At 45.9% G+C, this 11,914-nt stretch overlaps 2 protein-coding genes across 11 annotated transcripts in view; one reads left to right on the plus strand and one right to left on the minus strand.

Moving 5' to 3' along the window:
* LOC119167762 (glutaminyl-peptide cyclotransferase) overlaps positions 1–11,914 on the plus strand; it is an 823,023-nt gene that overhangs the window by 476,473 nt on the left and 334,636 nt on the right. The gene's annotated exons all lie outside the window — the stretch shown is intronic.
* LOC142764731 (uncharacterized) overlaps positions 1–11,914 on the minus strand; it is a 33,943-nt gene that overhangs the window by 20,061 nt on the left and 1,968 nt on the right. The window contains exons 2-6 of one of the 2 annotated variants that reach the window (XR_012883839.1): positions 11,508–11,567; positions 11,377–11,436; positions 11,220–11,324; positions 11,051–11,164; positions 10,573–10,754 (exon numbers count right to left, since the gene is read on the minus strand). Coding sequence is in view for 1 of the 2 variants with exons in the window: in XM_075865244.1 (XP_075721359.1) it covers positions 10,711–10,754; positions 11,051–11,164; positions 11,220–11,324; positions 11,377–11,436; positions 11,508–11,567 (383 nt within the window). In the remaining variant the exon portion in view is untranslated. Of the gene's footprint in view, positions 1–7,160; positions 10,755–11,050; positions 11,165–11,219; positions 11,325–11,376; positions 11,437–11,507; positions 11,568–11,914 lie in introns of those variants that run through there. The other variant, XM_075865244.1, reaches the window with a different exon arrangement.

Below are 11,914 nucleotides of genomic sequence, written 5' to 3' on the forward strand. Positions count from 1 at the left end.
TCGCAGAAGCACTTGTGACAGCTGCACAAAAACTGAAGGCAAAAGCTGAAGAAGACGCGACTTGGCCATGACAGAGACACTTTTCCCCATGTCCACTTCCATGTGGAGCAGCTTGTCGCAAACGTCAACAGTGACGGTGGAAGGCGGAGGCGGCGTGGCGTTGTCGACCGGCCACATGTCAATAACTTCGTTAGATGAAGTGGTAGTGGCGTCCTGCTTGTGTACAGCATTAATGCGATGACGGGTACTCAACGATGGTGAACTGCAAGCCGAGAACGAACGTGCCTTGGTAGGGCTGTTGCTTTGGGCTTGGCTGTCCCTTTGTCTCGAATTGCACACCTTCACCAAATGACCTCGTTTGTGGCAGTAGTTGCAGATTGTCTTCACGTGCTTGCATTTTGATGCAAGATGTCCGTCCCCGTAGCGGTAGCATGTGACGCCCCCAGAACCTGACGAGACAAGGTGAGTCGTGAAAGCGCTGCTTATGTTCGCTTGCACTATCTGACCTGCGTCCCTTTTTGCTTCTTCCATCGCCCGAACGGTCTGCACGGCGTCGTCAAAGGTGAGGTTTGGTTTTTCTGGAAGACTTGTCTGGACATACACATTGTTTATGCCACACACGACGCGGTCGCGGAGCATGTTTTCGAGTTCAGCCCCGAAGTTGCAGTGCTCGGACAGGCTTTTTAGTGCTGTGGTGAAATCGCTGACGGATTCCCCTTCCGCGCGCACGCACGAGTTGAACACGCTGTACGATAGCAGAGGGCTTTGGACAGTAATGGCTTCCAAGAACTTGAAGAATCTCGTCCAGCGTCTTGTCGTTGGGCTTGGCGAGCTTGACCAAATTGCGGAGCAAAGCATACGTTTTCTGCCCGCAGCAGCTGATGAACACGGCAGTACACTTGCCTGGGGCGACATCGTTCGCCAGGAAAAATGCTTGGAGCCGGTCCACATAACGGGGCCAGTCGTCTCCTCCCCTTTCGAACGGCTCGAGGTTGCCGAAACTTGGCATGTTGAATAGATGGCAGAGCGGTGCGGGAATGAAGACTTACATGAAACTTCCTTTCATCCTCGTTGCAAGTTGTTAGATGTGTAGATTGACGGATGGCCAAGCGGTAGTAACTACAGTGAACAGTAGGCCATCTGGCCCGCGAAGAACTTGAAAACATGTTGAGCCCTTTTCCCAGAACCTACTATCTTTAATTTTTCAAAATGGCCACATACCGCTGTGCCAGGCTTGCACAGCTACCCAATTATCAGCACCGCGTGGGGGCGCTGCATTTGAACTAAACTAATACTGATGAAATGAAATGATGAAATGATGGTTGCCCAGAGTGAACTGTTGATGAGAATCGCCGAGCTCGAGACTGCGTTGGCGACAGAGCAAGAGAAAACGAGGGCAATGGGAGAAAGACTGAAGTCCGCCGAGAAAGCGCTAGCGAAGCTCAACAAAGAAGCGATCTACCGAGAGAACAGTAGGGAACCGGCAACCAGAACGGTGGAGAAGGAAAAGCAAGCAAGTTTGGAAAAAACAGGTTTAGCCGGTTCAACTGTCGCAAGGCCCAGCTTCAGCGAGGTAGTGGTGGGGCAGGGAGGGAACAAAGCAGCCGGCGTCACAGGTGCAAGTAGTCCCCAGGTGCAGAACGCTCCAGCTGTAAAGTCACAGCATGTGATAATCGCCGGGGACTTGAATTTAAATCGATGCACAGAATCCATCAAAGAGAGGGTAAGAGGTGACAAGAGGGTTGCAGTAGGGGCGTTCCCAGGACGCAGGCTGGAAGCAGTCATGAGGCAAGCGAGCGCAAAGCTCAAAACGACAGCTGATAGACGAAACCTCGTGATAATTTCAGGTGGTTTAAACGATGTCCTAAATGAAGATGCAGCAGGACTAGCAGCCACACTGGCGAAAGGCGTCGATGACATGCGCGCCACTTCTCCTAAGGTACAGGTAGTGATATGCACGATACCGGAGGTACCGGTGCGTGATAGCAACCTGCAAAGAGCGGTGGTCAACGCAAACCAAGAGATATGGCGGATGAGTCGAGAGAAAGGCTTTGAGGTGGTGGAAATAAACAGAGAGGTGCATAGGTGGGGGGGGGGTTTCAACGAGACAGAATTCACTTCGATGGGCGGCTAGGTCATGGGGTGGGTTGGCGACTTGCAGGACGGGCAGTAGTTTTTTTGGGGGGCAAACGAGCCCTTCGGGGTGCAGGATAGCTAGTAACGAGGAAAACAACCAGGGAGACTCTTCGACAGGTGGTATGAACACATACGATTCCAAAGTGGCACCAATATCTAAGATAGGTAGAGTCCGGGGCATAAATAGACGTAGCCAAGAGCGCCGAGCCAATTCAGACATAGGGTATATCAACATGCAGGGTGGTAGGAACAGGCTGAAGTGGGAAGAGATAGAAGAACAGCTAAGGGAAGAGAGGCCGATGGTATACGGTTTTGTATAAACACATCTCAGGGACATGGAACAAGCTCCGAACAATCCGGACTACGCGTGGGAATATTGTAATAGAACAGAAGGCAGCAGAAAGGGGGGTGGTATTGGGGCATTCATTCATAAAAGTGCAGACTGGCAAAGGGTCAAGCAGGAGTGCAAGGAACATTTATGGCTAAAAGGGAAAGTGGCAGGTCAAATGACACTCCTTGGTTTTGTGTACTTGTGGACGGGAGCTAAGGCCAGAGAGGAAAACCAGGCAATGGTAGAGTGTATATCAAAGGACATTCAGGAGTTAGGAAGAGAGTGCGAGATAATTATACTAGGAGACATGAATGCGCACATAGAAGATATGGATGGGTATACCGACCCGACAGGCAAAATGATCATGGATATGTGTGAAAGGCTTGATTTGATCATTTGCAACAGTACCGAGAAGTGTGAAGGGCAAATAACATGGGAGGTAGGAAGGCTGCAGTCGACGATAGATTATGCACTGATGTCACATAGGATGTATGATAAGCTCAGGGGAATGCACATAGATGAAGGTGGCTCCAGAAGTCTGGGTAGCGATCACAAATGCATCAAGCTCAGTTTTGGAAGAGCAGTGAAAGTGGGAAGGAGACAAGATGAGCAACTACAGGAAAATTTTTATGCAGAAAGGCAAATTGAAATAGCCACTAAACAAATTGAGAAAGTAATCACGGAGGATAATAAGACAGTGTGGACATACACGAATCTAATTAGACTCTTTGAGCTAGAGCTTGCTAAGACACGAGACAAGTCACCCCGAAAAAGAAGACACAAACCCAAAAGTTTGTGGCATGAGGAAGTTAAGAGAGCCATAGCAAAACGTCAGGAAGCCTCTAGGGAACACAGACATGCTAAGCAGTGGGGTGAATAGACAGATGATGTTGAAAGAAAATGGGAAACCTTTCTAAGCTGTAGAAGGGCTGCATCCCTTCTGATCAATGAAAAGATTAGAAGAAAGGGAGCTCAGTGGCTGGCAGAAGTACATAAAAAAGATAGAAAGGCAGCTGCGAAATTTTGGAACCATCTAAACTCCCTAAGAAATGAGACGAGCCAAGACCAGAGGTTTATAACTACAGCTCAAGGTGCTAGGCTAGAAGGGGACGAAGCCATTGAATATATAAGAGCAAGGGTGACAGAAAAGTTTCAACAAAGAAGTACTTTATGCACCACAATAGACAAGGACGAATCAAGTGGTGCAATGGCTCCATTTTCACAACAAGAGTGGGAAAGGACTGAAAAAAGGGTTCCTAGTAGTACATCAACAGGCCGAGATGGCATTCCAATTAGGCTGATAAAGACATTAGGTCCGAAGTCTAAGCAGGCATTGAGAGAGGCAGTGAGCACAATAATAATAGATGGTGAAGTTCCCGATGGATGGAAACTTAGCACGATGAGCATGATCTATAAAGGAAAGGGGGACAAAGCTGACATAAACAACTACCGTCCTATAACAGTGACATCAGTGGTCTACAGGCTGGCGATGCAGATTATAAAGGAAAGACTGCAGGCGTGGATAGAGGATTAGGGGGTGCTGGGGGAACTGCAGAATGGGTTTCGGAAACACAGGAGGTTGGAAGACAATATGTTCTCACTGACGCAGTGCATCGAAATAGCAGAAAAGGAACACAGGCCCCTGTGGCTAGAATTTTTGGATATCAAGGGAGCGTACGATAGCGTGGTTCAAGAGGAATTGTGGGAAATACTGGACACACTAGGCGTGGAACATGTAGTCACTAACCTTTTAAAGGGTATCTATAAAGGTAACAAGGTAGTTATAAAGTGGGAAAAACAGGTATCCAAGCCTGCAGAGGTAAAACGGGGGCTTAGGCAGGGGTGCCCCCTGTCACCCTTATTATTCATGATGTACCTACAAGGATTAGAGGCAAAATTAGAGGGAAGTGGACTGGGCTTCAACCTCTCTTTAGTCAAACAAGGAAAACTAATTGACCAGGCACTACCAGCAATAATGTACGCAGATGATATAGTGCTAATGGCCAACAACAAGGAAGATTTGCAGAGATTGATGGACATCTGCGGTAGTGAGGGAGATAAGTTAGATTTTAGATTCAGTAAGGAAAAATCAGCAGTCATGATTTTTAATGACAACGAATGTAGTGAGCTTAGAATACAGGAGGTCACGCTAGAGACAACAGATAAATACAAATATCTGGGCGTATGGATAAGCAATGGGACCTAGTATCTGAGGGAACACGAAACATACGTGACGACTAAAGGTAACAGGAATGCAGCAGTCATGAAAAATAGGGCACTGTGGAATTACAATAGGTATGATGTTGTTAGAGGAATATGGAAAGGGGTCATGGTTCCTGGGCTGACGTTCGGCAATGCGGTCTTGTGCATAAGACCAGAAGTTCAAGCAAGATTAGAAATTAAGCAACGTGGAATAGGTAGGCTTGCTTTAGGAGCTCACGGGAATACACCAAATCAGGGAGTACAAGGTGATATGGGATGGACATCATTTGAGGGCAGGGAAGCTAGCAACAAGATAAAATTTGAGAAGCGATTGAGAGAAATGGGGGAAGAGCGTTGGGCTAGGAAGGTTTTCAGCTACTTGTACATGAAGAATGTCGATACAAAATGGAGGAAGCGAACCAGGAAGTTGACTGGTAAATACTTAGAAAACAGCAGGTGGCCAAACCAAAAAGAATTGTCGGTTAAGAAGAAAGTGAAGGAAACGGAGACTGACATGTGGAGAATGGGCATGATTAAGAAGTCCGCACTAGAGATCTATCGAACATTTAAGCAGGAAATTGCCAAGGAAAGGCTCTATGATAATACTCGGGGTAGTTCTCTACTGTTTGAGGCTAGGACGGGAGTACTGCGAACCAAGACATATCGGGCCAAACACGAAGGGGTAGCACAGTATGCATTGCGTGTGGAGAGGAAGAAAAAACTGCCGAACACTTGATAATGTTCTGTAAAGGGCTTCACCCTATAGTTCAGGATGATGGCGCAGAGTGTTTCAAAGCACTGGGGTTTAGCGACCGGGAGGGCAAGAAAGACTTTAAGCAAGTAGACTTAACTAGAAGGAGGTTATCTGATTGGTGGCTAAAGTCAAGGCATGAGTGAAAATTAAGTTCTTCACTGCAAAGTACGAATCCTCAAACTCACTTTTTAAGGGAAAAAAATAAATATAGTTTTAAGTTCATTAAGTATTATGGCTTGGTGGCGCTAGCCACCGCCCGATCTAAAGGGTACAGCCATATCAATCCATACTGTAACATTTTCTTTTGCTATTTTTTGGCTATTAACGGTCCTGAACTTGGCAGGTTGCTCTCTAAGCACCTGGCGACCCTGATTTTGCAAGTGGTGTGCGTATGTTGGCAAGGTTCTTTTTGTCGTTGCATAAATCAGCTGCCAGACTTTGGGGTTTTGTTGCCAGACTGCCGCTAAGTTTGGTTGAAAAATTTTCTTTTGTAGTTGTGGCTTTTCCGTAAAAGTTTGGTGCCATCCGCGGTGCGTTTCGCGAGTGCATGAGCGACGCTGGCCGTTTTAATTAACGGAATGAACCGAGCCTAGCAGAAGTCGTGAGTGGTGCTGCCGTGCAATTAAGAGGCCGTTTTAATTTCGTTTTAATTAACAGAATAAACCGCGAATTACAGAATTTGTTTTAATTAACGGAATAAACCGAGCCTAGCAGAAGTCGAGCGTGGCGCTGCAGTGCATTGAGGCAGCTAGGGGAAGCGTAGTGTCCCCCGTTGTAGCGCGCGGTCGACGCGACACGATCAGCTGAGAGAAAAAAAAGTTGAGGAGGGGGCAGCGCTCCACCGCCTGCGACTCTATACAGTTTTCCCCGTCATCCCTAATACTGAGACGCGATATCTTAATCGCACAGCTGCGCACACAGCTAGAGAACACGCCTCGTCTTCTGCTAGGCGCGGTTCATTCCGTTAATTAAACAACCTCCTAATTGCACAGCAGCGCCACGCTCAACTTTTGCTAGGTGCGGTTCATTCCGTTAATTCAATTGGCCTCTTAATTGCGCAGCAGCGCCGCGCTCGACTTCTGCTAGGTGCGGTTCATTCCGTTAATTAAATTGGCCTCTTAATTGCACAGCAGCACCACGCTCGACTACTGCTTGGAGTGGTTCATTCCGTTGATTAAAACGGCCAGTGTCGCTCGTTCGCGAAATGCACCGCGGGTGGCACCAAATTCTCACGGAGAAGCCAAAACTACAGAAAAAATATTTTGCAGTCATATTTAGCGGCAATCTGGCAACACTGACCCTGCCAGTCTGACAATCACTTATGCAACGCCAAAAAGAACCTTGCCGCAGCAAAAAGGCACGCAGGTGAGATAGTGCAAGCGAACACAAGCAGCGCTCTCTCGACTCACCGTGTCTCGTCAGGTTCTAAGGGCATCACCTGCTACCGCCGCCATAGAGAAATAAAAAAAGGTTAAGAGTGGACACTCCCGTAGACCCCAGCGGCCCAATCGACCCTAGCACACCTGGTGGTTGGTGAGAGTAAGTGGCGTGCGCTTCCTGTTTCGGTTTCACTGGCGCAAATTGTGAATTACTTTGCGTAACCGACGTTTGGTTATGACGAAAGTTCATGATATTAGACCACTTTTCATCGCCCAAATGGATAGTTTTTGTAGGTCGTTTTGATTTAGCGATTCTCTGTTTTGTTTTTTTCAGTGGTTCGTGCGAATTGGTCGTGACGTAATTTTTATTTCGATTAAGTTATAATAAAAATAGATGCAGGTAATGATAATTCACTACGGTTTTATTCATCGCGCTTGTGTTTTTCTTTTTGAACAAGTGATCAATGTATATATCAGTCAAAAAAACAGAGTATCCGCAATGTTTTATTCAAAGGCAAGGTAGAGTCTGAGAATATAAAAAGCACAATATGACAGAGGTAGACAACAAATGCATCTCGCCTTACAAATTAATTGTAACAAATATTGTAACAAATACAGAGAGAACACAGGCAACGCACACATCGCTAGAGTTGGCAGAAGCCGAGAAGCTGGTGAAGTATGACACACCGGGCCAGTGGGTAAGTAAGGATCTATGGCAAAAACACAGCGCACAATGCTGATGGAGAAGGAAGAAGTGACATATACACAGCAATGAAGTCGCGAATCACGCCTGGGGTTAACCAGAATAGTGCATAGAAAAAAAGAGCGCACAGAAGCCACACGACACAATATAGCAGAAAGGCAAAGGGTGCAGTGTGCTGGCTGTGCTTAAGAACAGCTAGCTCAAAATTAAAAAAAGCAGACTTGATGCCGGCTTGTCCTCAGAAAGGTAGGGCTTTGCAGCTTGCTCACTACGTGAAAGACAAACTTTATGCCACAACACTGGCAGGTCTTGTGGCTCTTCTTATGCGTCGCCTTCATCATAAACTTAATATCCCAAGTGATTTGCGTCTGGGTGTTGCTGTGATGCTTGCGAGCTAAAATAGATTGTAGTCATCACTTATCCAGAATTGTGGACCTTAATTGGTGCTACGAGAGCGGTATTACAGGGCTAATAAATAGCAGACGGAAACCACTTTGGCTCATTATTTTTCACAAAGGCTCTACATCGTACGTTATCACTCACAAGCTATATAAAAATAAAATGGCAGCGTCCGCAGCCCCATCAAACGCTACAAGTTTGGGTATTCTTTTGAAAATTTTGATGCGCGAGATGAGGAGGTTGATGAGAAGCTAAAATACGAAAAGCGTGATAACGTGAACCGTGCCCACTTCATACTGTGTTCCTTACCCGCTCGAAGACATTTCAACAAGCGGTTTTGTTATCGATATATTACTTGAGCTGGAGAGATAAAGCATACACAGTGACCAAGCGACCCACAGTAAAGTGTACAGTTCGCCCGCATTCGCTACAAAAATACAGACAGGATACCCAACAATCTTTTTGAAGTTATGCAAATCACTTCGAGCGAATACACAGTGTCCCTACTCCTCATAGCGGGTAACCAAAACAATGTATGCAACGAAGGAGTGGTTAGTCCAGTTGAATTGAATATAAGCATATAAGACCATAATGAAGTCTGCTGTAACGAAGTAATAACATAACAAAGCTATTGCAGGATTCGGCTCAACTCGAATACTTTAGTGTAAACCCGCCGGTAATTGCTAACCTTTGAACTTGTCAAGCTGTATGCCTGAGATTGAAGACTGGAACCTAACGCTATCTAAGTTTCGGTTCACAAAACGCACATGCCAACATAAACGAACCCGGCAAAACATTTTCAGAAACTTCGCGCGACACCCAGCAGAGCAGAAATGAAAATCGCCAACACTTGACAGATGGTGATACAAAACACCGCACACTTTCAGGTGATGTGCAGTGGCCTCAATTATGGCAAGAAAGTGAGATTCAAGTTGTTGTACGTATGCAAAAGCTGCTTCTGATGGCACAGTGAGATTCCCAAAAAGTTTGCTGGGGACGTGGTATGCTTTGAGCGTTGTGAAATACTGGTGGGTACCCTTAAGCGTCTCACTGTCGTCTTTCAGTAACTGTGGGCAACTGCAACCGTCACATGCATTCCGAAGGAAGTGTTTGATGAGAAAACCAGCTACATAATATGCAGCGGAGTCATCGATAATATGAGAGTGAATGTTGGTCGCAAGTTTAGAAAGATCGTCTAGAGCGGGAAAGTCGTCAGGCTGTGGCTGTGCACACTCCTCATTATCCACAAGAGACGCACAGGTGAGGGAGAATGGCGAGAGCTGCTCCTGGAGCAGGTCACATTCATCATCCTCGACATTTCCGTATTCTGACAGCTTGAAGAGTTTTCTTATGCAGATGTGCTTCCGGCCACAAATAAATTGTGCTACATTGGGGTTGGTGTTGCAACCCTGTTTTTGCCTAATGTGGCCAAATATGTTCTCCAGAGGATCCTGTTGAAGCCTGCGTGTTAACAGGTATTCAAAATTGTAATTTTTGGAGAGGTCATCTCATAGTTGACAAATTGCCTGAATTGTAATTTGCCAACCTACGATGGTTTGTGGTTGACGTCTGCCAACGAACTGCCATGATGCAATCCAGGGAAGCTGGCCTCGGAGGAAGTCGATCAGCTCTGAATCATTTTTCATGATTGCATACCGCAGCTTTTGCGAAGTTCTTTTTTTACTCGAGCTGTTCAAGGCATCGAAAATCCTGTCCATACGATCACAAAATTGAGCTGTAGTGATGGCCGAGGCAGGCAGCACCTTCACATTCGATACACCATTGCCATGATAGGAATCGAAACTGATGCACTGAGGACCTGAGTTGCTCTGCTGATCTTCATATTAGAAAAAGGTTTCTGATGAACGTGCCGTTCAGTCAACTTTGGAGCCAATCGCAACCGCAACTCATGTGAGGATTGGTAAAGGCTTACAATGTGCGACCAGTTAACGATGTCATCCCCAATGTATAACTTGTGTGCTTGGACATTAGTACGCATTGTTTTAATTAAATGCGGAACATCAAAAATGTGATACACCCGCTCACCATTAACTTCAAAAAAAGGCTTTGCTACAGTCACTCTTAGTTGGTTAGCGAGACTTACATTTGAACTGCCGTGGTCACAAATGACTGGTTTCACTGCAATATTAATGCTCCTAACCTCCAAAATGAGTGACACCAGCAAGTTATGCATAACAGATGATGGTGTTGATGTGTGCCCTACAGTAAAAGCAACCGGTTGAACTCACTTTCTCGAAACACCAACAAGAAGAAAAACCAGTGCTCGATCAGCGATGGTTGAAGTGCGATGAGTGGCATCATCTGTAAAACCCTGGACAACGTCTCTTGCAGCATCATAGTACAAATTCTTTTTGAGTGCTATTTCGTCGAAAACTAAAGCGCACACTCGGTCCCGTTCATTTCAAGCTTGAGTATTTGTTGCAATGGAAGAAAGGATTCCTGGAATTATGCCTGGAGTCATCTTTACATTAGCTAGCCACCTCCTTAATGAACGCCGGGAGGGCAAAGAAAAATGTGGAGCCAGAAATCGGTATGCTCGCGGACCTCGGAAGTTTAAGTGAAGAGCGAATTTCTTGAACCACACGGGAAACCGCTTGCCCTTGCGTTTGGGCCTCAAGCGAACATGTGCAGAAAGAAGTTTAAAAACCTCCTCGGTGACGTGCGGTCGGATAACTCCAAGGGCCTTTGAAGCCGATGACGGTGCTTGGTGAGGCTGTCTCCGCAGTATTTTGATAGTTTTCCGCTGTGCTGCTACTTTGGCTTGCAGATGTTTAATGATTTGCTTTTACTTCATTGATGGAGACATTGTCGCTGGCACACAGGAACGCACTGCAATAAACAAAAAAACGGATGTAAAAGCGAAGAACAACTAATCCCATTCGAGCACTTTCCTCGCTCTTTCAGACCCAAGGTGCACTACTTTCTGCGGTGCAAAGTTTTCGATTCCACTACCTAAAAACAAACCATTCACAATGTCGACAATGCACAAAAAAAATGAAAATCACTGAGAGCCCTCCCTTATATTTTGTAAGTGCACACGTAGTGTCCTTTTGAGGATAGTTTCCTCAGAATGTCCTAAACATAAAATAGCACATTAAAAACAGCTGCAATAAAAGCATAGTCACCATTTTCTCTAGGGCACTCAGGCGTGGAGCTGTTGGCGGAGACGTCTTCTGGAGGGTCTTGTGAAGCTTGTTCAGTGCCTCGGACAGTGCTGTCGGAACAATCTTGCGAGTGGCCTGCGGAAGTCTCTATATCAATCCACTCTGGTGTTGAAGTGAACATACAACTTACCGGTCATACAAGTTCCTTTTGTGACAGCTGAACGACTGGTTAAGGTTTTCTCCGGCAAGACGAAGTCAGCAGAAATTCTTTCACCAGCTACAAGGGAGCTGCCACCTGCAACAGTCAATTTGGGTAAAAAAAAAAGAAATCGTGACACTGAACGCACCCTGCTCATCGGGGCACCTCAATGTGTAGGAGCCGCTTTTTGAAGCCTCTACCGCAGGTTCTGAAGAAATGAAATTGCGACAATGTGTCAGTAAGAGGCTTAAAATAACACAAACTGAAGCTCATCCGCACCTTGCAGTGCAGCTTCTGCAGCCATGTCACAGTCACTACTTGAAGCGACGCTCAGAGAACCTGCATATATGTGCAGTTGGTACAAGTTACAAAGCTTGTAGCATGAGGAAACTTAAACAGCTCTTTCAAACGCATAAATTGGTCGAACGTGGAAGGAAAGAGAAGGCACCAACTAGGAAACAAGTAATTTGTAATTTTTGGAGTTATCAACAGTGCCAGCTTTCACTGATGAAAGGTATACGTACATGTGCACTCAGGCTTGAAGATAACGTGAAATAGCCCTTTAAAGTCTTTCAAAACAAGTTGCGCAGGTCAAGAGCATCAAAAAACGACAGAAATGTAAAGCTGCTGTTAGGAAGGTAATAGCCCACAATTAACAAAACTTAAGACTTTCCAAGTGTTACTTC

The sequence above is a fragment of the Rhipicephalus microplus genome, chromosome 6, assembly GCF_043290135.1.
Source record: "Rhipicephalus microplus isolate Deutch F79 chromosome 6, USDA_Rmic, whole genome shotgun sequence".
Classification (NCBI taxonomy): domain Eukaryota; kingdom Metazoa; phylum Arthropoda; class Arachnida; order Ixodida; family Ixodidae; genus Rhipicephalus; species Rhipicephalus microplus.